The following is a 23,193-nucleotide window of genomic DNA, read 5'->3' as shown; positions in this document are numbered from 1 at the left end:
AGGGATATATGAAAGGCGTAACGGCTCATAACATATAACCAAATGTTCATACATTGTGTTCTTTGTCCATCATCAATCCGCTAATAATACAAATTCCGTCATATATAATCTAGACCGCCATAACAATCATATAGATACTCCTTTGTTAAAAAAATATATATATATAACATGGCACTATTTTCAGGAAGTCCATGAATCCTCAATGGCTGTTATTTGGCATCCACGTGAGCCGGCTAACATACTACACACACATAGATACGCACTGCTTGTGTGTGCATATTGATCGAATCAAAATTGCCACATTACAATATAACTGCTCACAATTAGCCTGATAAAGATAAGTGGTCTGACCACAATCTTGATAAACGGACATATAGGGATACAGGGAGTTGGTTGCGCAGGTAAATTGCCTTGACAGCATATTCATGAGCAAAAGACACATTGATTATTTCGTCTATACAAGATAAAAGGTTGTGCAACTGCTAAAAAAGTAAGGAATTCCTGTTTATTGTAGATGCCATTTAAACACAGCACAATTATTCCCAAAACATGAAATTACATGCCAGGCTCCTGATATAATTGATCTTAATTTTTTTTTGTCATTTAATCTAAAAAATTTAAAAACTACTTTTCTCTTACCCTATTTTTTCCTTTTCTTATGTCTATATGTTGTGTTTTTATACTATATATATATATATATATATATTATATGGTACTTTTGATGTATCTGTTTTTTCTTTAAAGAAAGTTTTCTTTTTGATTATATTTATTAATAGAATAAATAATACATTAGATAAATATTAATAATAAATGTAATTCTTCTTCATTGTTCTTTTCCAGATCACATTTTCCAGTAACATTCAATGACTTTACCAGTTCTTCCAGTTTAACTTGAGAATGTCCACATGTCAGATGCGTTTTATAATTTTCTATTTCATCCTAATTACATCTCAAGCACTACCTATAACTGTTTGTTTTCTGCTCAAAACATTAATTCGTGCATTCATTCATTATTTGTATTAACATAAGACATACAGCAAAAGACCTACAGTGAGTCTTTGTATTTAAGAATTGACCAGCTCAGATGGGATTCAAATGGGACTAATTACTGCGCACATATTTTGTCCCCATCATGTGGACAAAGGGAGGTTGGACAAAATAATAGAAACACTTTTCAATGTAAAGAAGTCCAATACAATGCCACCACCAACTGCAGCTTAAAAATTACCTTAGAGTGGAATAAATAGGCTACCTCTCTAACACAATGTCAAAAAAAAGAACATTATAAGATTCACAAAGATGGCATTTGTTGCGGGGCTGTGGTGAAGTTAGTTTTAAGTTACATAATTCTACAGATATTTACTCCAGATCCAGCAGCATCTACTCACTCAGTTTCACTCAGAGTTGGCAGTAGGAGGACGGTTAGCTCACCCCCAGCCCTAGCGTTTAACCATTGGGGTTTGGCTTAGGGACCATCAATAAATTACTGTTTAAATGACACAATACCAATGGGTTTTTTTTTTTCAGTACATTCATGCTGACTTGCTCATATTAGTGACACTTTTTATTTAAAAATTATACTAAATTTGTCTTATGTAGTGCACTTTTTCTAATGTGTAATTCATTTATTTTACATAAATATTTTAATAGAAAATAATGGCAGTTTTTTCAATAGTTTCCAAAATATGACTATCACTATGACTAAATAGGACACACCTTTCATGGGATTTTAGTGCATCTTCTATTTTATATGAATATTTTTGTAGAAAAAATTCATGATTTTATTTTCAATAGCTTCCATATAATGGGACCCACTGACTCCAAATCAATACCAAAATGTATCACTACACTGGCTGAATAGGACGCACCTCTTCTTTTTAGTGCTTCATCTATTTGTATTTCCACATCAATTCAAGAAAACATATTATTTAAAAAGAGGTATTTATGTCAAAACCTATCAAGATGGTAACCTTAATACTATTGATTTTGAATATTTAGATGGTATGATAAAGATTCATTGGCTGAAAATATATAACAACAGTTTTTGGTTCAGTGTGCCTGGAGAGATCTTCAGGAAATTTGGTGGTATTTGTCTTGCTTACCCCATATATGACAACTATATCTTGAACAATCAAACTTTATTTATTTAGCACAAGTCATTCATCAAGTGCTGAATATAAACATTGTTAAAAAGAGCATACGTTTAAATAAGAAGCATTTAAATGAATAAAATAAAGTATAATATAATAAAACCAATAATAAAATAAGAAATAACAGTAAAAGTGCAAGTCAAAATGAACCTACACTAGATAAAAGCCAGGCTGAAAAGGTGTGTTTTAAGTTTTCTTCTAAAGATATCCACACTCTCTGCTCCCCTCAGGTCCTCCAGCAGGCCTTTCCACAAGCTGGGGCCATAGTGGCTAAAAGTGGCCTCGTCGTGGGTCTTAGACCGGATCCTAGGGACAACCAACAGATGTGTTGTGCACAGAAACACATCCCTGTATTATGAGGAATGGATGGAGAAGAATATCTGGTCTGCCACGTTTTAAATGACACAGGCAATGTTCTCTGTTGGAAGTATAGTTTTCACTGCGCTAAAAACATTTCGCCACTGTTTTGAAAGCAATTCCAATTGCACTAATATTGGTGAGGAATATTTTTACAGGCACATCCCTTCCTTTGGTTCCACACCTCCCCTCTCTTTTAATCATTGCCCTTAACATCTATGAAAGTAAAATTACAAATAAAGTTATTTGAGGGTGCTTCACATCAGATTTATTTCCTGGCCTTTCAAATAAAATTTCTGTTCTCTTAAAATTCACTAAATCCACCATTAAAAAGTTGCTTACAAACTATATTTGATATTTCAAACTGATCAGTGCTATTTACCCCTGGTATGGATTTCTTCATATTAGTCAAGTCAATTTTATTTATATAGCCCAATGTCACAAATCACAAATTTGCCTCAAGGGGTTTTACAATCTGTATAGTGTACAACACCCTAAGGAAAAAATGTAAAAAACCTCAGAAAGAGCAACAGTGGAAGGATCCCTCTCCCAGGACCAACAGACATGCAATAGATGTTGTGAATTGTCATATGTCATATTAAATTTAATTTTGACAATAATGGTTACACTTTTTGTAAAAGTGATATAGAAACAACATACCTCTTATTCTTCTCATTCACATACACCAACACATTTTGGGATGACTTACATGATTGGTTATAAACTGAAATATTTGGTTTAGCAACCTTTTCATGATTTGATATAATTTTTGGCTCTGTACTCAGTGATGAAGATGCTGAACTTTTGATTAAATGTATTTGACTGCGGGGAAAAGTTTTCATTCATAAAACAAGATTCCTCAGGACAACTCCAAACTTCATAATCTTCCAAAAAGAACTGTTTACTGTCTTACTGCTTACCCACTGTTTTTTCATCTACTTGTGTGTACATAATAGTTCTATGTTTACCTCTCTTTGTTCAGCTTTGTTGTCCTTGTTTTTAGCTGTATGTGTGTGTCTGTCTTGCTGTAAATTGTTCTTGAAACTGTGCTTAAGTACATTGAGAGCAACCTAAAACCGGAGTCAAACTTGTATGTGTACACATATTTGGGCAATAAACCTGATTCTCAAACTGCTTTGGACTTAATGGAAAGGAAAAATACAGTAAGACTTTTACAAATGAGAAGGGAGCTCAAACTTGTTGAAGACCTCTAATAATTTATTTTTATTTATTTTTTGTCTGTTATGTGTTTAGCATTTCAATACTCACTTCAATACAAGACACTTTTGCTTTATTGTTTGTACATAAATAAAATTGTTAATAAAGTTTATTTTTTTTAAACTGGGACCTTATACGGACCCATCAGAGTCTGGCCATTTCAAACTTATTTTATCATATTATATAAAACAGTTCCGTTTAAAAAAAGTACTGGCCAAAACACGCTGAATACGTATCAAAATACATATTTATTGGCATAAAACAATACATATCCACATATTGTCCAAAGTTACAAAACGTGACGATGATTTTCGTCAGGCGGTCTGAACGGACTGCTATTGCGTAGTGCCGACTCGGGTTGTGTATTCCAATTGACAAGAAGCTATGGGATTAGCAAAATAGTCCAGAGGTGCGCGTATCTCCATGGTCACCTCTGAAAACATTCTTCATTAGCCCTTTCCATTGCTGAGATGGTGTTATTGTTACGTACGAGCGCTGATTTTTACTACATTGTCTTACGGAAGAATGTTAACATCTGTGGCTTTGAGTAAAGCTGGAAAACGAACTTGCCACCTGAGCTAACTCGCTAGCGCGTTAGCAGGCTCGGCTCGACGACATAATAAGCTGCTGTGCTTTTGGGGACACGGTGTGCTCGTTGTGTCAGATCAACCCGACGCTCATTGAGGACAGTATCTGTGATTTTCAGTTCGCATCTTTGGTCTACCTTGTCTTTCACGGTTGCCTTTGTTGTGGAATAATCTGCCCTGGCCGCGGGATGGAGTGGCACCAGTTTACTTGCTAGCAAGCGAGCTAACAGCAGCTTAGCCGGTCCCCAGCGTCTTCGCAGCGTTAGTAGAGCACTGCTGTCATTCCGCTGGCTAAAAATACACTTCTTGCCCCATGCTCAGTGCCCCTCCAAAAGTGGTGGGCTAGTCCACATTGGGCTTGTCTTCGGCTTTTCTGGTAACCTTGCTCGGTGTTTGGCACTCTACATGGTCACTACAGTGAATTCAAGACGACTTGAAGAGCGAGTCGGACCCCGAGGTTGTGAGCCGAGCTGGCCTGATCTAACGTTACATCGTACCGGCTGGTGGGCTTCAGGTGTCCAAGTGAACGAAACTCGGCTTTGGCTGATCGGTGGCCGAATATCATTTTGCCCTAATGGCCTTGTCCTGTCTGCAGTAGTAATATAACAAACCTTGGTCCAGCCCAGGGTTGCAAGACCGAAACTCTAAAGGTCAGAGAAAAACGCTTTGTTTCCACTGTCAACTGTCTGAGATTGGCGAGGCAGACTTCATCTGTCCTGAGCAGAACACCATGTCGGAGGATAACAACGCAGACAAGTTTATCAAGGTAATTTTAATAAAATCAAATGCAAATCTTCATGTAAGCAGACATTGCAGTAGTTTTCACTTCTGTAGCAGCAATCACTTTTGGTCTTGATTTAATGAAGTTTGAAATCAACAAACGAAGCTGCAACAACGTCCACTGATGGTGGGAATGTTATTATCTCTTAATCGTTGGGTCTGGAGATTATTGCGGAGTGACAACTGGATGTCTGTCAGATGGAGGCTGATTACTCACTTTATTTGTTTTATATTTTGATTATTTTCAATGTTCCTTCTGTCAACATGATCTTAATTGCCTATTGCGCTAATAATAATTGCAATGAAGACTGCACTAAAAACTACACTTTAATCTTAAGGTGTGGGACTCTCATAGATTTATATAACACATGACATCCCTTGACAATAGGAGTTTTTGTGTATCTTACAAATAGTAGACATGTGAATCATAAAAAATGTGCTATGGAAAGTTTTAGCCACGATAAACATTACTGTGGAGCTTGGCTCTATCTAGCATAGTCATGTTGATTAACTGGCAACATTTCCATACACCCTGGCTCTGGGATTTGTTCCTGGCCTGCTCCCCTCAGTGTGTCACTGCCCAGGCATCTATGTCAGCAGTAAAATGTGATCTCAAGTGGCCCTGGCCCCTGCTTTCACAGTTGGGTCAGAATGTACCTGATGCTGTGTTGACTGGGGGGGGTGTGCCACTGATAACTGGAACACACACACTGGGTGTCCACTGGGGTCGTGGGTTAGCTAGCTAATTATGGGCTTAACCCAGGCTCTCTGGTATCACGACCCTGGTGCACTCAAGAAATCATCATGGTAACCTATGCTGCGCAGCAACCTTCTGCTCCACAGGAATAAACAGTTACATCATACCTTGTATTAAATATGTTGCTCCTGATCTATTGATGGTGCACGTGGTTGGCTTGTATTTGCAAACCTTACCTCTTCCATGTGAACTTGCTCATAGGTTTGGAAATCCTGGAATTAACAGAGCCAATTGGTAACCAGCTTTGTTAGATTCATTATCCACAGCCGCCAATGATGGGCCTAGAGGAGTCAGATCCTTCAAAGATATGAAGTAAATTGTACAGACCCTGGTGTAGTAAATACCAGCCCCTTGTCCTAGGTTGCGTAATCATCATGAATCCCAATTTTCATCAGCCTCTTTGTGTTTACACAGAGCATAGTGGACTGGCCAGGGCAGTGGTTGGGAGGAGACATTATGGTACCTGTTGGCAGTGGCACACGATTAAACTCATTGTGCTGGCCAAGACCAATATGCTCTCAGGAAAGGAGGAAAAGGGTTAATTTAATAATTTTCTGATCTTAAGTTTTTTTTTTTTAAAGTACAAGTAGAGAATGGGTCACTTAACAATCTGTACTTAAATACAGCACAAAGTTAGAAATATTGACAAACCAAAAATATATTTGAATCCAGCACAAGTGTGATTCTAAGTACACCATCCCAATAAACTCTCCCAGTGCTCCCCTCCTTCCTGGATACCATCCCATCCTTCTTTTAGAATCCTTTTATAGGCAGCAGTGGCTGAGCTTACTCAGATGTATGTGTTTTATAGCAGCCAAGCTGTCTTTTTTTCAAGAATAATCAGTGTTAAGGATTAGCACTATCTTGAAACTAGACAGGCAGTAATGGATAAGATAGCTATTATGCAACCCAGCTCTAAGACAATGGGGAAAAATGCATAGCAATCTTCAGAAGAATCACTCAGTAGAATGTCAGAATCTGCTAAGCTGTTTTGTAAAATAATTTAGTTTAAAAGTCATGTGAAAAGTCTGTATTGTTATAAACAGCAGTTTCAGTTGATATTCTGGGTACTGACAATGATTGGGAATGGTCTTTCTTGTACAGATTTTTTTTCCCTCATTTTTAATAGGGGTGGGTGGCGGTGGGCTGTTGATTGTACTGCATGACATAAACTATGCTGATAACTGTGAAAAGTAAAGGGAATCCATAAACTTAACAGTAGGTTTGTAGAACATACCAGTTCTGCACAAAAGTGTATCTCTTTTTTTATTCTTTTCAAACATCTGATATATTGTTTGGTGTGGTTTCTCTTCTCGACAGGAGACATCCATTCTAGACGAGTACAACATCAACTGGACGCAGAAGTTGGGAGCCGGCATCAGTGGACCTGTCAGGTGAGTGCGAGAGAGAGTGTGTTAAGAAGTACTTTTCTCCATGGTCGGTGTCAAGTGAGATAGCTTTCTAGTTTTGTTCAGATCTGAAAATAATGTATCGTGACTCAGAATATTCTAAAATCATATGATAGGATTAAAGAAAGAGATGAATATTGATATATTGCCCAGCCCTTGAAGTGCATGACTAAACCACGGTTGTGAGCGCTACTGTGATGCAAAAGACATGGTTGCAGCCACACTTTTGGCACACCAACTGCTGGATTCAAGTATGATGTCAGAGCAGATTATTATAACATGTTTCTGACGTTTGCTGCTTTCTACTTCTCCTGTGGTTTTATTGCGTCGCGTTCACCGTGGCACCAATTCACCGGCACAGTTTGACTTTATCCTTGACACATTAACACATATTGAGAATATGAAAGGGCCAGATGCTTGTCACTTGACCGGGCCTTAACATACTGGACCAACTATTAGTGTGTAACACTGTCACAACTCGAGGCTTAATATGGAGATGTTTGGCACCGGTACCATTTTTGTTGTAGTTGGTGGTGGCTCATTTGGCTCAGACACAATCCATGTAACTGCAGCGACCTGGGCTTGAATCCAACCCAAAACCCTCACACCCTTCAGTGGAAGTATCTAAGCCTGTTTTTGAGTTTTAAGTCTTCTTGTGCAAATGAATACATGTAAACATGTTGAAAAGTGTATTATGTCTAATTCCTTGGCTTTGGCAGGTTTCTGTCCACATGCTATAGCTGAAACTTTTTATACAAAGCAACTAACCTTTTGAGAAGCTGCACTCAGATTGAATAGTGGATGTTTGTGGATGCACGAGGGATCAGTGATTAAATTCAGCACTTTTTGCATTGCCCTCTGCATTCTTCTCTCGTGGGCAGTAATATGTCACAGGAAAGCACACATTTCTGAAATACTAACAATAGTAGCTACTAGCAATAATGACTCTTCAGCCATTTTATTTTTAACCCATTAGGAAACTACTTTTACTGCAGAACGTTACAGGGTGGCAGTGGCTACTCAAACAGCTTTCTGAGTCTGTTTATGCTATGTGCAGTTTCTTTTGTGCAAGTTTGACTGCCCTGGTGATTCCAGCTAGACACAGCCTGTAATATATCAGTGTGTCACTTATTCCTCCTGCTCATTCTGTGCTTTGAAGCTATCATGGGTCTGGATCAGCAGAGAGCAGCCTGTTATTTCCTAAGGTGTATAGTTTTGGCCTCAAGTGACAAGAATACTGAGAAACTGACTCATCAGCCCTCTGTGTAAACACACTCTTAACTCTATGATTCATGCTGTACTCTGTTTCTTTTCGGGCAACTCTCACCTACCCTGTCTCTTATTTTTCTAACTATATTTCTGAGTCATGGAGACTTTTGCCTAATACAAATCTTTTTTTGATTTTCCTACTCACCCCCCGTTCCTCTTTCTGTGTCATGACACATTCATGTCTTTTACTATACCAGCCCCCCTCTGTCTAACTCTGTGATAAGGTAGGTATTGCTTTCCAGTGAAGTGAACTTTGGCCGAAGCAGAATGTTTCTCCCAGTAATGCTTTAATAGTGTAATCTGAGTTTAAGGGCCAGAGGTTGCTGTTTAAAGTGAATATTTGTGTTCTTGCTGCTTAGAGGAAGGAGATAAGAGTTAATAGACTTTTCAGGAAATGAAATGTATATCCCTGCGGTCCATATTTAATCTGTTTTCTGCTGCAGTCCTAAAATATAATTTGAAGAAAACCATCAACAGGAGATATTCATTCAAATGTTTTGCAACCTTAAATATGAATATGAAAAACATGACAGACTCGGATGGCTTTCTTTGGTTTTACTCTTATTACAAAGATGCAGACAAGATTTATATTTCTCATAACAAACTGATGTTGACAAAATACTATTCCTAACTCGGCTGCTTTCTTGTCTCTGTGTTTATATCAGGGCAAATTTAACTTCACAGCACTTATTTTCTAGACTTTAAGAAATAATGTATAACAACTGTAGAACCATATTCAAGTACATAGAAATGCAATAAAGCTAAAAGCTAATCAAATAAAATAGAACCCCTAAACAAGCACCACAAACCCATGTGCAGCCAAACATCGATCAAACTACTGTATAGCCTGACCGATAAAGGATTTTTGATGCCACTACTGAGAGAATTGTGGGTCTCACCTTGTGACCAAGATATGTAGTAAGCAGAACATTTCACGGTTTGTTGAAAAATCAACTTGTCACTGGTGGACAAATTATATAAGGGCAGAACTGTTTCTAAATTTCTGTACTGCAATTTCTTGTGACTTATCAGCTGACATATACACCGATACCACACACTGAATCATAGCTCCCAAACCTTATTAGGCTACACATTGGTACCAGCTGTGTTTTGTATTTGTGGAGACTGTCTAGCTTTTTTTTTGTATCGCATATTATTATTATTATTGATTTTGAACAAGATACATCACTTTTTCCAAGATGGGTTTGTTGCATAATTCAAGTCTCCTTTGAAACATCTTCCCTCCTTAACACCCACCCACCCATGAACTCCAAGCCATCCATCGGTGTAGATTAAAACAATAATGATGGTTTACAAAATAATAATGAAAATAAATAACTTACATACATATACACATATGTATACCCACATGCATAAATGCAAACATATATGCCTGCATATCAATTGAAAAAAAAAAAAAGAACAAAACAAAAACAAAAAGGGGTACAGGTCTTGATTCCAAAAATGTAAGAAATGAATCCCATATTTTACGAAAGATATTACTTTTTTGTTTGATTACATATGTAAGCCTTTCAATCGCTATGCAAGAAGAAAGCTCATTAATCCAAAGGTTCAAAGACAGACCACGAACACTTTTCCAATGTCTAGCAATAAGACGTTTCGCTTGTATTAGGCAAAGGTTAACCAACTTACTTTCATGAGTTCTCAGGGCCAATCCTTCAGGAATAAAAATACAAATCTCTGGGCATACAGGGATTTCTTTGTGGACGATGTTGGAAATTGTGTCGATTATTCCTTTCCAAAAGTCTTGTCTATGTTTACACTTCCAAATGCAATGAATAGGGTTCCTTTTTCTGTTCTACATTTTATACAAATGTCTGAGTGGGATATTAGGTTTGAATTTATGGAGTTTTTCAGGAGTTACATATATTCTCATAAGCCAATTAAATTGGACCAATTTAAATCTACTATTAATAGATGCATGTTTTTGCTTGATAAGCCTTTTCCCATTCTTGCTCTGTAATATCTGTCTAAAAACCCTCTATTCACACCATTCTTTTATAATTTGAGGATTCTGTAGATGCCTTTACCAGTTTTTTGTATATTATTGAGATCTTTCCTTTAGCATAGGGATCCGATGTTGCCAGGTCTTCAATGATACTTAAAGGTGGGGAGTGCGATTCTAACCCAATACACTTCTTTTTGTCAAATTCAGCGAATATCTCCTCACGGTCCGCTAGCTGTCCGTTCAGTGTGTGCGCTGAAAAAAAATCTGGTGTTTGTACACAGCCCTGGCTCTGTAAATAGGAAACCACAAAGTTGCTCGGACCGAGCCACACAACACTATTCCAGCCATGATTTGTGTGTCAGGTAACCTTAAATGACTTGCCCACGGACATTCAGCTTACTTTCTAGTTTGCAAAGATATGCTGTTGTTGTGATGTTAGCTATAGTAGCAGGAGAGTTGTGACTGTCGCTGTCTGGAGCTGCAACTGTAGGGGCAGTTTGCTAACCCACAACCTAGCTAACGTTAGTTACATTACTTGCTTTGTTGTTGTTCGCTCTATATCATGGTATTTGTCATGGCGTTGGATTTCTCAAGAATTGCATACCCCACCTTTTTAAAGGAGGGCATTGATATGACTGAATCCTAGAGCGAATTAAACTTGTATTTGAAAATATTTGAACAAATGAGCTTGAGGGTCTAAGATTTTGGACATGAGGGTGTTATCTCTATAAAGGTGCCCTCTGAGCCCAGAGCCTGAATCCATGATCTTATTTACCTGGTGTTAATGAGTTACCCCAAATGGGAGAAAACTGTAATAACCCTGTTAGTTCCCTAAATACGTCTTATGTTTCATACCAAACTGTAATTGTGCTTTTAACAAATAGATTAGCTTTTAACAAATAGATTAGCCGTGTTCTGCTTAAGTACAGCAGAACACGGGTACAGATATGTATCAAGAGTCAGTCCTCTGGCACTGTCTTTCTCTATCTGGACCCATGGTAGATTGGAGCCCACCTCTATCATATGGTCGGTATAGTAGTGTTAAGCGAAGTCTTGATTGCTTCCAGATAAAGTTTGTGAATGCTTTCTTCATGCTGGAGAAAAAGGCTGGTGGAGGTGTAAGAGGAATTGATTGAAATAAATAGAAACATTTGGGGAGAATATTAATTTTAATAATTAATGTGAGGGGGAGAGTCATCCATCTATCCAAGCTGTCATTTACCTGAGTGACAATGGCGTCATAATTACATGATGGGATCGTGTTTTTATTTGAGGTGTAATAGTAATCCCTAAATACTCAAGAGTCAAGAGTTAACACCAGTAACAATGGAGTCTGGCATTTTCTTGAACAAATTTGTGGATTTGGGTTTAAATAAAAATAAAATTAAATAAAAAAATAAAATAAAATTGACTTGACTTTATAATGATCATGTTATACTTATATATATCTTTGTTATACAAACAAGAATGGTGGCAAAAGGCCTGACTGTGTATTTTATATACAGACACTGTGATTACATTTTGCAGACAAGAATTTAGCAGACATTACTCGAAAAAGCCCAACATCGATGACAAACAGAGCAACTGAGAATAAGAAAAGCCCTGCCACTACAGAAACCTTATTGATTATTTGCGTACATGATCGCATCTGTGACTAAGGTTATCATGTTGACTGATATGTTTGTTGACTGTTGTTTTCTTCCTTTTCAGAGTTTGTGTGAAGAAGTCATCTCAGGAACGCCTGGCCCTAAAGATCCTCATTGATCGCCCCAAGGCCAGAAACGAGGTTAGAGGACACACTGTCGCGTTTGTGATTAATGTCTGGTTGTTGTCTTTGGCTGTATCAATATGCTTTGTTCTGTCTGCCTGTCTGTTATCAGTCTTTATTAACTCCTGTTTTTCTTTCCTCGTCACTCTATCTTCTGTGCTGCTTCTGTCTGTTTGTATGGGCGTCTTTGTCCATAACATTGTCTTCCTGTGGTGAACAGTGTGTCTAGCAGCCTCTTCATGTCATCAGCAGCCTTCTGTTTTGATCAAGCAGTCGAGCAGTGAGACATGCAGTCAAAACAAGCAACACAGACTTGCTTCACACAAGCTCTCGCTGCTGAACTGTGAAAGCTGTCAACAAATACACACAGATAATTACCATTAAACAATACATCCTTCAGGCACTTTTATCATCTTTTTAAATGATGGTCTACCTTGGATACAGGCTATGTTTTGTGTGTGTGTGCACGTCTGCACGACAATGACGAGTTCAGTTTACGTTTGGTTACAAATTGCTTCTTGCTTAGTCTGACACTGCATAATTTGGATCATTGCAAATAGTTAGTTGGAAGAAGCCACCTTATTGTTAGCAGCGTAATTTGCAATTGTATTTGTCGAATCTGTTAGTTTTATTTAACAGTTCATAAGGAGGATTCTTGCAATCGAAAACAGCACTCAATAAAGGTGAAACCTATTTCTGCTGTGGCACCTGTACTAAACCACCTTGAGTTTCCAGGTGTTCATCTTGCTCTCTCTCTCACACGCACACAAACTCTCCCCTGACCTTTTCTGTAAATATGATGAAGGAGAAAAGAATAGTAAACAAGGCCTTCATATCTTGTAGTAATGTACAGAGCTTGGATATTGGGTACTGAAGTTCTGTTACAGCTTGTCCACACAGGAGGCGTTTTAGCTGCATGTTTCAGTCATCATATTTCACTCTTAAAGTCTATTTTCTTATGTTTTTACATGTGTAAGTACAGTGATCGTGTGTTGTGTTCTGAGCGCTGCCAAAACGCGGCTGACATACACTCAAAACTGTGCCTGAACGCATCCTGTGTAGACAAAGATGAAGGACGGAAGCTGCTGCTCTGTTACCTGCTGGTTTCGCTACACGGGCTGTGATTACATTGTGTTAGGGTTTGGTAATATTACCATATATACTACTACTACAGTAGAAATGTATCAGCTGTTGGAGATTTCGCTATGTACTTAACTGCGATATCACTTTAATATCTCTTGTTATGTTAAGCCATTTTGGCCGATGTCACAAAGCAATGAGCAGGACTTTCTTATGGCAATATTGGATCAGAATCTAATATGCCAGCAAATATTGATCATGATATAAAAGTACATTTAGCATGGTAGAAGAGTTCTATTCAGAAGTCCCTGTAAGCAATGGCAGTATGACCGAGGACAGAGTGATCGTATTGAGGATGGGATGCTGTTCTGTGTTGTAGTTATTTCACATGGTTTTAAAATGAAAATGTAACATACTTAAGTGATTTACTCTACACACAGTGTTTGATTCTCTTCCATGCAGGTGCGTCTCCATATGATGTGTGCCAACCACCCAAACATAGTGCAAATCCTGGAGGTTTACGCCAATAGTGTCCAGTTCCCACACGAGTCCAGCCCGAGGTAAAGAGCTTTGTGTGTGTGGATTTGTTTGTGTAAAATCCATTTCTTTTTTAACTGTACGTCAATCCATCTCCTCTCTTTTTGCTGTTTCCTCTCACCATCCACACCTCCTTTCTTGTTTTTTTACAGAGCAAGGCTCCTGATTGTTATGGAGATGATGGAGGGTGGCGAGCTGTTCCACAGAATCAGTCAGCACAGGCACTTTACTGAAAAGATGGCCAGCCAGGTCACTAAACAGGTGAAGACACACACAAACACACACTTCAGCATGCGAGGAGTCAACACAGACTGCTTGTTCTCTGAATGTAATTTTCTAGAGATTTAATTCCGGTTGGTCAGTCTTTGCGCGTTTCTTTGTGTGAAACACCTTTCCTCTGTGTGTAACAGCATATCTCGCAGCCTTCCCATGTCATTAGCAGCCCCCTGCTTGGATAAAGCAGCACATGAGGCAGTTGAACAGTGAGACACATGGTCAAAAGAAGCAACACACACCAGCTCAAATCAAGTGTGTTTTAAAGGCTGCTTTGACACACACACAGACACACACACACATAGAGTGGTGTCTCAGTCTGATGTCTCTTCCCCCTGTAGATCAGTCAAGCCTTGGAACATTGTCACTGTCTAAATATTGCACATCGCGACCTGAAGCCAGAGAACCTGCTCTTCAAGGATAACTCTCTGGTAAGAGGCTAAAGTTGCATTGCACAGAGAATAAGTGTAGACATAAATACTGCAATTTTAAAAGTGTACCTCTACTTATGGCACTTCTGATGCTTTTGCGCTAATTAAACACACAACGTACATATACTACAAAGGAAAATAAACTGGACTTTGCTGGACTTTAAGGCTGCAGCCAGTGCTTTACTTTTTGAGACACCATAAGAAGGAAAATTTAGTGGCTGTTGTTTGGCAGAAATTGGCCAAAATCATGTAGAGGATTTGGAAATATCCAATCTGCATTTGCTGTGCTAGACTTCAAAGTCCGCCCTTACTCTGGCAGCACCTTCGATGATCTCCCTGAAACCTGAATGTATTCCTTTTTAAAACATTTTGTCAAGTGAAACGCAAGCCACTGAGACATGAACAAGCTGAGATTTTCTGTACAGGAAGCTATTAAAGCACATTTCTGTGCTTGCTCCACATTCATGCTGCTCACTCTGTCATTCTGTTTTTTCCACAGGATGCACCTGTTAAGTTGTGTGACTTTGGCTTTGCCAAAATTGATCAAGGAGACTTGATGACCCCTCAGTTCACTCCCTACTACGTAGCACCTCAGGTAAATAGCGAACATAGAATTCATCCACAAATACTTGGTAAATGTATACACACAGATTTGCTTCTTAATGGGGACATCTTAAATGCAGCAATAATGAAAGCTGATGCAAATGTCCATGATGTTTCCCTCCTGATGTCATTTCTGTTCAGGTACTTGAGGCTCAAAGAAGACACCAGAAGGAAAAGTCTGGAATTATACCTACCTCACCCACTCCTTATACCTATAACAAGGTGAGACTCAAACCTGTTGAACTAAACATTTAGGCATACTGTGGCAGGTATTGTTCCTCGTTTGATTTAATGTTTCCTACAAATATCAATACTGTAAATATTTTTAAATAAATCTTTCTTTTCTGTCGTTTTTCAGAGCTGTGACTTGTGGTCTCTCGGTGTGATCATCTACGTGATGCTGTGTGGTTATCCTCCGTTCTACTCCAAGCACCACAGTCGCACCATCCCGAAGGACATGAGGAAGAAGATTATGACGGGCAGCTTTGACTTCCCCGAAGATGAGTGGAGCCAGATCTCTGAGATGGCCAAGGACATTGTACGCAAGTGAGTCTCTAAGTTTCTTTTTCCCTGCTCTGGGCTGGTTACCTCATCTTGCCATATACCCAAAACATAGCATGCCTCTCCATCCTAACAGCTGAATGGCGTATTCTGTAAATTAGCTTGTTTAACAGTTAAATGGTGACATGTAAAACAAGGGATCTATGTTTTTGTTCTCACTCTAGCAGGGGTAGAAATATAAAAGTTGACTTTTAAGACTGATTGTGGCTCTTTGTTGTTTTGAAGCACCCATGACATATTTGTGAGATTTAGATTTGGCTCTTGATCCAACTTTGTACACCATCTCTTGTTGTCAGTCGTTTTGTTGTTGTTTTTTTTAAATATCCAAAACATAAAAAACTTCTATATGCCTGCTTCTTATATATTATTTATTTGTTATTGTCCCTAATATCCTCACTTGCTTTGCCTCTCCCCACATATCCTTACTCCTTTTCTCCTACTTCCCCACTCTTATTTATATCATCCCTCTGCACACTTCTTCATTCATCCTTTTTCTGTCCAATAATTTGTTCTCCCTCGCTCTCCTCGTCCCCTTCCCTACAGGCTGCTGAAGGTGAAGCCAGAGGAGAGGCTGACTATTGAAGGAGTCTTGGCCCACCCTTGGCTCAACTGCACTGAGGCCCTTGACAATGTGCTGCCCTCCGCCCAGATGATGATGGACAAGGTGAGTGGGGAAGTTAAAGGTGCACAATCTTTCGTTTCACCAACATTATACGGTCATGATGCTGTTCCTAAATGAATTTTCAGCAGAGGCCACTGTTGAGTACTTATTACCTTCCAGGCGGTAGTCGCAGGTATCCAGCAGGCCCATGCGGAGCAGTTGGCCAACATGAGAATTCAGGATCTGAACGTCAGCCTGAAGCCCCTAAACTCTGTCAACAACCCAATCCTCAGGAAGCGGAAACTACTAGTGTATGTTTGCTGTTGTTGAGGTTTTTGTGTCAACTTTTCTCATCTTGTTTTAAAAAGTTTAGAAACATAAAATGTTTCTGTTTTTGAAGTATAGATACATTGCACTTTAAATTATTATTGCACTGATAAGGTACAGTAGCTCTGTGAGGGCAGGGTGAGAATGTTTCTGCCTTCCTGTATAACTCAGTGCTAAATCTAAACTAAAATCTCATTCTCAGTTACTATTCTCCTGTCCATGTATTCTATAGTCTTTGTTATTATGTATTTTACATAACATTATTTGATAAAATATCAAAGTTTGGTCTGAAATGTGTTTGGGTGTCCATGTTGCAGCCCCAAGCCCAGTGACGGTTTCTTCATTCATGACCCAGAGAACGGAGGGGAAGACTCCAACGTAGCGCTGGAAAAGTTACGAGATGTCATTGCACAGTGTATACTACCACAAGCTGGTCAGTAAACCCACACTGATGCTTAAGCAGATGTGCAACCAGCATTTTACTGAAGAAATAACTACAAATACACAGACTGTATTACACAACGGTATACACTGGTATAATTTGCTGCATACATCACAGACAATGTATCGACATTTCTTTTAAAGTTATGTTGGCTTGATGAGTGAAGTGAAAAATGTGTCTTTAGTCTATTCAGCTAAGAAGCATTTTGCCAGTTGAAGATGAAAACAAAGAAACTGCCAGTGTGCACAGGAAATAGTTGATCAACTATTAATTATGTTCTTTTTTTCCCCAAAATGTAATTGGTGATATTCACCCATGTTTTAACAGGTATAATGAATAATATCACTGGAATTCTAATTAAGCTAAATGAGCTGTATATATTATAGCTTATTTGAGGCATGATTGTGAAGTTGTTCTCTTGCCAATGCAAAATATCTCTGAGAGAAAGAGAAAGGGAGAGTAGCTTCTGAAGTGAATATGTTTGTTTGTGCAGGAGAGAACGAGGATGAGAAGCTGAATGAGGTGATGTATGAAGCCTGGAGGTTCAACAGAGACTGTAAACTGCTGAGAGACGGCCTGCAGGGGCTCAGCTGGGACGGTCAGTACCATTTCATCTTGTCTATATCTTGCAAAAGCCGTCTTAATTTCTCTTTATTCTCTTTTGTAATAAACAAATTAAAAACAAAGCTGTTGTTACCTTTTGACATCTAGAAAAAAAAGCTGTTAGAACTTTCCTGTAGTTGTCTTTCCTTCTGTCATTTATTGTTAATTAATCTAACATTATCAACATAACTATTGAATTTTTTTTTTTTCCTGTATATTTATTCATCTGTAATGACTCCCCACATTATATGGCCTATTTGCTTCATCCGCCAGCAAAAACAAACGCAGCTCCGTTGTCCATGTCAACAAATAAATAGGCAAGACCAAACGTTACATTGCAGCTCAAATCAGAAGTGATCTTGAATGGCCGAGGACTAATGGGTTAACAGTAGAGCTGAAACGATTGGTCAATTAATCGATTATTCAATGGACAGAGAATTAATCAGCAACTAATATGACAATTGATTAATTGTTTTAGTTTTTATATATATATTCTATTTTTAGTTTTTAGTCTCTGTGGTTAAAGCCTAATAGATAACAAAAATAAGTGAAAAAGACAAACGATGGTATGAATTAGTTAAGCAACACATTCTTGAGCTCTTTTCCAGTTAAAAGCATTAATAATTTTTCATTTATGTGTCTTTCTGTTGTTCATGTAGTTACTATGTCCGTAACCTCCAGCTTTTTCATTGCAGGACGAGCCTTTTCTGATAAAGTTGACCGCTTGAAGTTGGCTGAAATAGTAAAACAGGCCATCGAAGAGAAGACGAATCTCCAAGAATCTCATTAGCAAACGCTGTCTTTCTATCTTCTTTTTATATTGTTTATTATGACCCTTTTTAACCCATATCTGTAAAGAGGCTTTTTTATGTAAAATGATGCGCTAATTTTGTTTTTTCATGAATTCACTTGCAAGACCTATTGTACAGCTGTAGATATATTTCAGAGGACTCATTGGTACTATAATTTTTTTTTTAAATGGACACTTGCAAAGAACATTGAAAAAAAACAACTATATTTTCATTTTTGCAAAAAAAAAAAAGAAAAAAGAGAAAGATCAGTTAAAGAAATTATTTTCTGGGAGGGAATTTTTATTAGCTGCTTGTCCAAGACGTCACGTGTTTTATCCCAGTTATTTCCTTTTATTCTATTTTATTTACTTTTAACCATCCTAAGAATTTTATTTATTTAAACAAAGAATTCCATTATTTTATACCTTACTTGTAGCCTGGCAGTGGGCTCTAAAGTCGAGAGAAGCCGTCTACGATGTGACTTTGTTCTTCCAAACACACTCTGAATCTCAGACTGCATTTAAGTTATCTGAATCTTTGTTTTTGTGTAACTTTCCCCTGACCTTTTTGTTGTATAGAGGTCAAGGCAGAGTGGAAATGGAGGTAAAAGAAAGTGTCATGAAATAGACGAATGCAGCCCCAAATTAATTTAGTCAAAACCCCTTTTTTGAAGCTGGTAAGAGACGGCACTAAACAGATCGAAGCATGCTGCATAGGCATGAACACTATGGCTGGGTTTCTTTCAGACTCATTTAGATCAATGTTTTTTGACAAAAACATCTTAATTTAAGGTCCACTTACTAGCTTTTTTTGGAACTTTTAACTGTCTCGCAGCCTTCTTTTCTTAGATTGTGAGATGCTGTTGAAAGCTCCAGTTGAGTTAAGACTTTATTGTCAAACTGTTTCCAAGGTCAAGAATGAACTTTTCACGATTATCTAGATCCATGTAGATTTCACACACAAACTCCATTCACATGAAGCGATGATACTGTTTCTGATGTTTGTGTCTGGCAAGTAAAATGAAGTGAATTATTTCAAATATTTGCAAAGGCATTTTATACATTTCTGATGGGATTCTGAAAGGTCTTAAGTTCAGTCTTCAATTAAAGTTGTTTATCTGTGAAACTGAAGCAGTCTGAGCTGCTTTGACTTGTATTTACTGGAATTCAGACCAGGGTCAGTTGATATTTAAGTCCTTTTTAAAGCAGGAGCGCTTGCTACTTGAGCCAACAGAAACACAAAAAAACACCTGGCGCAGTTTTGGTCCAACATAGTCGACATCTTTTTGCCAGAAAAGATCAGTAGAAAGGTTTCAGCATCCATAAAACAGGTCTGTTAGGATTTCAGTCTCAACATGCTGTGCCACTGAATGTGCAATAGGGCAATAATTTATTCATGTATTGATAGTGCATGATAGTGAGATGGTGTGTATCAGTCTGTTAGTATTACTGTCTGACCTTCCCTACTTCATTTCAATGGTCTGAATACCAGCAAATGCTCCCCCCCTTCACTCATCCTCTAGTTGTAATTAATATCATATCACTGATTAGCCAAAGTGAACTTTTTAGCTCTAGTGCTATAGTCATATCTGATATTATTTATTCAAAGAGGGGTTGAAAGAAGGGATTCATGTTCAGGTGTTTGAATGAGGCCATGTTGAGTCAACAGAACAGGGCTTAGATGGCTGAGAGTGCAAGTTCTCTTGTTCAGTGCCTGGTTATTTCTTCAATAATGTTTATTGTTTATTTTAAAAATCCTCATACGTTTGTTTGAAATTCCCCTTTGACAAGTTCTTGGCTTTATATGGAATAATTTTTTCTGTGAACATATTTTCCTGTCACTATTACTGCATTAACCATGTTTTTTTTTACCTTAATGAAAAGATATTCTGAGTAATTAGCAAACATTGGTGCAATATATTGTTGCTGTCCAGTGGAAAAACTTGTATCACCAATTTTGGTGATTTTGAGAAACTGAGATTGAGAAAATTCTCCCACTTCATAAGATAAATAAACCATTTAAAAACTCATTGGATTATCTTTTTGCATTGTCACATAGCTAAAAACAGGGCTGTTTTTCTTAGCTCATGAATGGTTGACATTTTGGAGACACAGGACAGTGATGATATGTAAGCTGATCCTTTTTCACACCATTTGTAACTGACATGAAGAAAAAATGCAAGCCTTCATTTGATTGTCTTGTATTTCTTATTTAGGTTTGGCTTCAAAACAAAAAAATGAGCAATCATTACTAACATGATTCTGAGAGATCATTTTGACTGTAGGTCTTGATGATGGTTTGTCATACAGTCTCCCTTAAAAGCTTAATGATAACCACAGCTTGTGTTTGAAAAGGCCTTATTAACATGTGGTTTTATGCTCAAATGTGCCTTGTTGATGGGGCGGCATCTTCATCCTTTACTGCTTTTATCAGTAAAAATTAATTACAGGATGAAGGGGAAACTCAGAATCATCATAAGTAGTGATTGGTGTTTGTCCTTTTGGCTGTAATGTGCTCGTTTTCATGTGAGGAAGTCACATAGTAAGTTATTGTGACAAAGTCTTTCATTCCACAATTCATTGTATTGGTTTGGCAACATTTTGTTGAAATTCATTTAGCATCATATTTGGGGAAAAATCTTGATTTTTAGATAAATTGATTGGCTTGTGTCTTAAGTTAACCCCTTGTTAACTTAACCACTGACACATTAAAGAAATGGTTCAGCATTTTGGGAAATAACTTATTCGCTTTCTTGCTGAGATTAAGAATTAAGCCAGATGAGAAGCTTGATACCACTCTGTCCATTGAATACAAGGCTATAGCTAGCAGCTGGTTAGCTTATCTTAGCTTAAAGACTGGAAACAAGGGGAAACAGCTAGCCTGGCTCTGTCCAGTGTTAACAAAATCCGCCTACCAGTACCTCTAAAGCTCACTAATTAACTAATTATATCTTGTTTGTTTAATCCGTCCAAAAATCGAAATGTAAAATCAACCATTTGCCATTTTATGGGGTTTATTTGCCTGCCGGACTATTTCTTAAAGGGCATAACTTCCTGGAGTCTCCACTCGTTGCCTGGCAACGGGTCACAGCCAAAAAAATTGTCTGGGCACCGGCACATAAAGTGCATAAAGCTGAGTGAAGAATTGTCATTTTTCACTTTGTTTTTTGTACAAATTAAACAAGACAAGATATAACTTGTTAATTAGTGAGTTTTAGAGGTGCTGGTGCCTTATTTAACAAACACATGGGAGTGGTATCAATCTCCAACGCCATAAAGCGAATTAAGTGTGTTTCCCAAAATGACTAACATTTTGCTTTAATGTGCAGCAGTCAAGTTTGTTTTTTGTTTTGTTTTAATGTTGGATCATACATTTTAGCACATCAAATGTACAGTATTGCAGAATCAGCACAGCTTCTCACTGAAAGTGGAACCTGAATGCTGCTGTTTTGTTTTGCTTTGACCATGTCTGTCTGGATGTGCTGTTTTGTTTTGCTTTGACCATGTCTGTCTGGATGTGTGTCAGTATGTAATTAATTTATGTGTGCTTGTGTGTGTGCCTGGTTCAGTATGCTGAACCTTTGTATTATCTGGAGGCCTATCAATGAATCAGAGCTGCTTCCATCTCTTCCCCACCCACAAATAACAGAATTGATCTCCCGAGTGAGCATTATTGCTGAAAGATAATGTATTTAATAGCATTTTTGCACTGTAAAGTCAGGGCATGTATCTTGATATTGATACTCCCAACAATGGAAATCCCCCAAGGGAAACATAGTCACATCATTTACCTGCTGTTTGCTGCTCCGTTTGGCTCAGTGTTACTAAAAGTCCCAGAGGGCATTTGATTTTGAAGATGCTACTTCCCTCACCTGCATCCTCTTACTTAGTAGTTCCTGCTGCAGGATGCCCCTCTGACTGACATTCAGGCTAACCTAAGCTTTAGACAGATTTCACAAATATTAAGTAGCTTCCACTAGTCACTTCCTCTCTCTTATCTGCTCAGTGAAGACAAACAACATTTCTGATTTTATCCAAGCTCTCCCAACATGGATGCTGACTGAGGAGAAATAAACCATGTCCTTTTTTAAAAAAAACAGCTCATTAAAAACCACCTGAAAGTCAGAAATAGTTTTGTCAGCACTTCTACTCTTGATAAATACCAGTTGCCTCTGTTTTATGTGTACTCATAAAGTACGGAGAGGTAGGTTTTATATATTTTGAGTTTCAAGAAATGCTTGCTTCTTTGGGTCTGGCATCAAACAAAGATGTAAAGGATTCATTTCACCTGAAGTAGCCATTCCTGTTAATGTTGATAAGTCAGGGAGAAATGTCAAGGAAAGCTTTTTCTCTGCTTTACCAGTCTTGTTTTTTTCTCTGGTCTGGCAGTTATGTAGCATGTACCTGAATCCCTCATGAAAGACAAGCTGTATTTCTGTCTACACATCTATTTTTTTTTTTTTTGCCCTGTCTGTCTTTGGAGTGTCATCAACATGCTGACTTTGTAATAAAGGAATTCTTTGACTTTTGAATATATTTTTTCCTTTTGCAGTGTTTTTGAGTATTTATTGGTGTGCATTCCTGCTCAGATAAATATGCAGCCCACAATCGCATTCCTTTACATGTACAGGATAGGTTTGTTTGCACACATACACTTATTAATGAGAGGGATTTGGCTTCC

At 38.0% G+C, this 23,193-nt stretch overlaps 1 protein-coding gene across 3 annotated transcripts; it reads left to right on the top strand.

Moving 5' to 3' along the window:
* The first annotated feature begins 4,034 nt into the window (after window positions 1–4,034).
* mapkapk5 (MAPK activated protein kinase 5) lies at window positions 4,035–23,044 on the top strand. Of its 3 annotated transcripts, XM_044197862.1 has the most exons (14): window positions 4,038–5,078; window positions 7,170–7,243; window positions 12,207–12,282; window positions 13,807–13,904; window positions 14,034–14,142; window positions 14,496–14,585; window positions 15,085–15,180; window positions 15,330–15,410; window positions 15,547–15,734; window positions 16,293–16,413; window positions 16,531–16,661; window positions 16,995–17,110; window positions 17,613–17,717; window positions 18,418–23,044. In XM_044197862.1, the coding sequence occupies exons 1-14, from the start codon at window positions 5,043–5,045 to the stop codon at window positions 18,510–18,512; spliced, it is 1,416 nt and encodes a 471-aa protein (XP_044053797.1). In that variant the 5' UTR covers window positions 4,038–5,042; the 3' UTR covers window positions 18,513–23,044. The 3 variants fall into 3 exon arrangements, 2 of the variants coding, with proteins under 2 accessions (XP_044053798.1, XP_044053797.1); XR_006378150.1 differs by lacking the exon at window positions 18,418–23,044 and having other exon boundaries at window positions 4,035–5,078; window positions 16,497–16,661; XM_044197863.1 differs by lacking the exon at window positions 14,496–14,585 and having other exon boundaries at window positions 4,037–5,078.
* Window positions 23,045–23,193: the final 149 nt, after the last annotated feature.

The sequence above is a fragment of the Siniperca chuatsi genome, linkage group LG5 (assembly GCF_020085105.1).
Source record: "Siniperca chuatsi isolate FFG_IHB_CAS linkage group LG5, ASM2008510v1, whole genome shotgun sequence".
NCBI classification, from domain to species: domain Eukaryota; kingdom Metazoa; phylum Chordata; class Actinopteri; order Centrarchiformes; family Sinipercidae; genus Siniperca; species Siniperca chuatsi.
The sequence above is the reverse complement of the archived record's forward strand: the minus strand, read 5'-3'. Positions and strand labels throughout refer to the sequence as shown.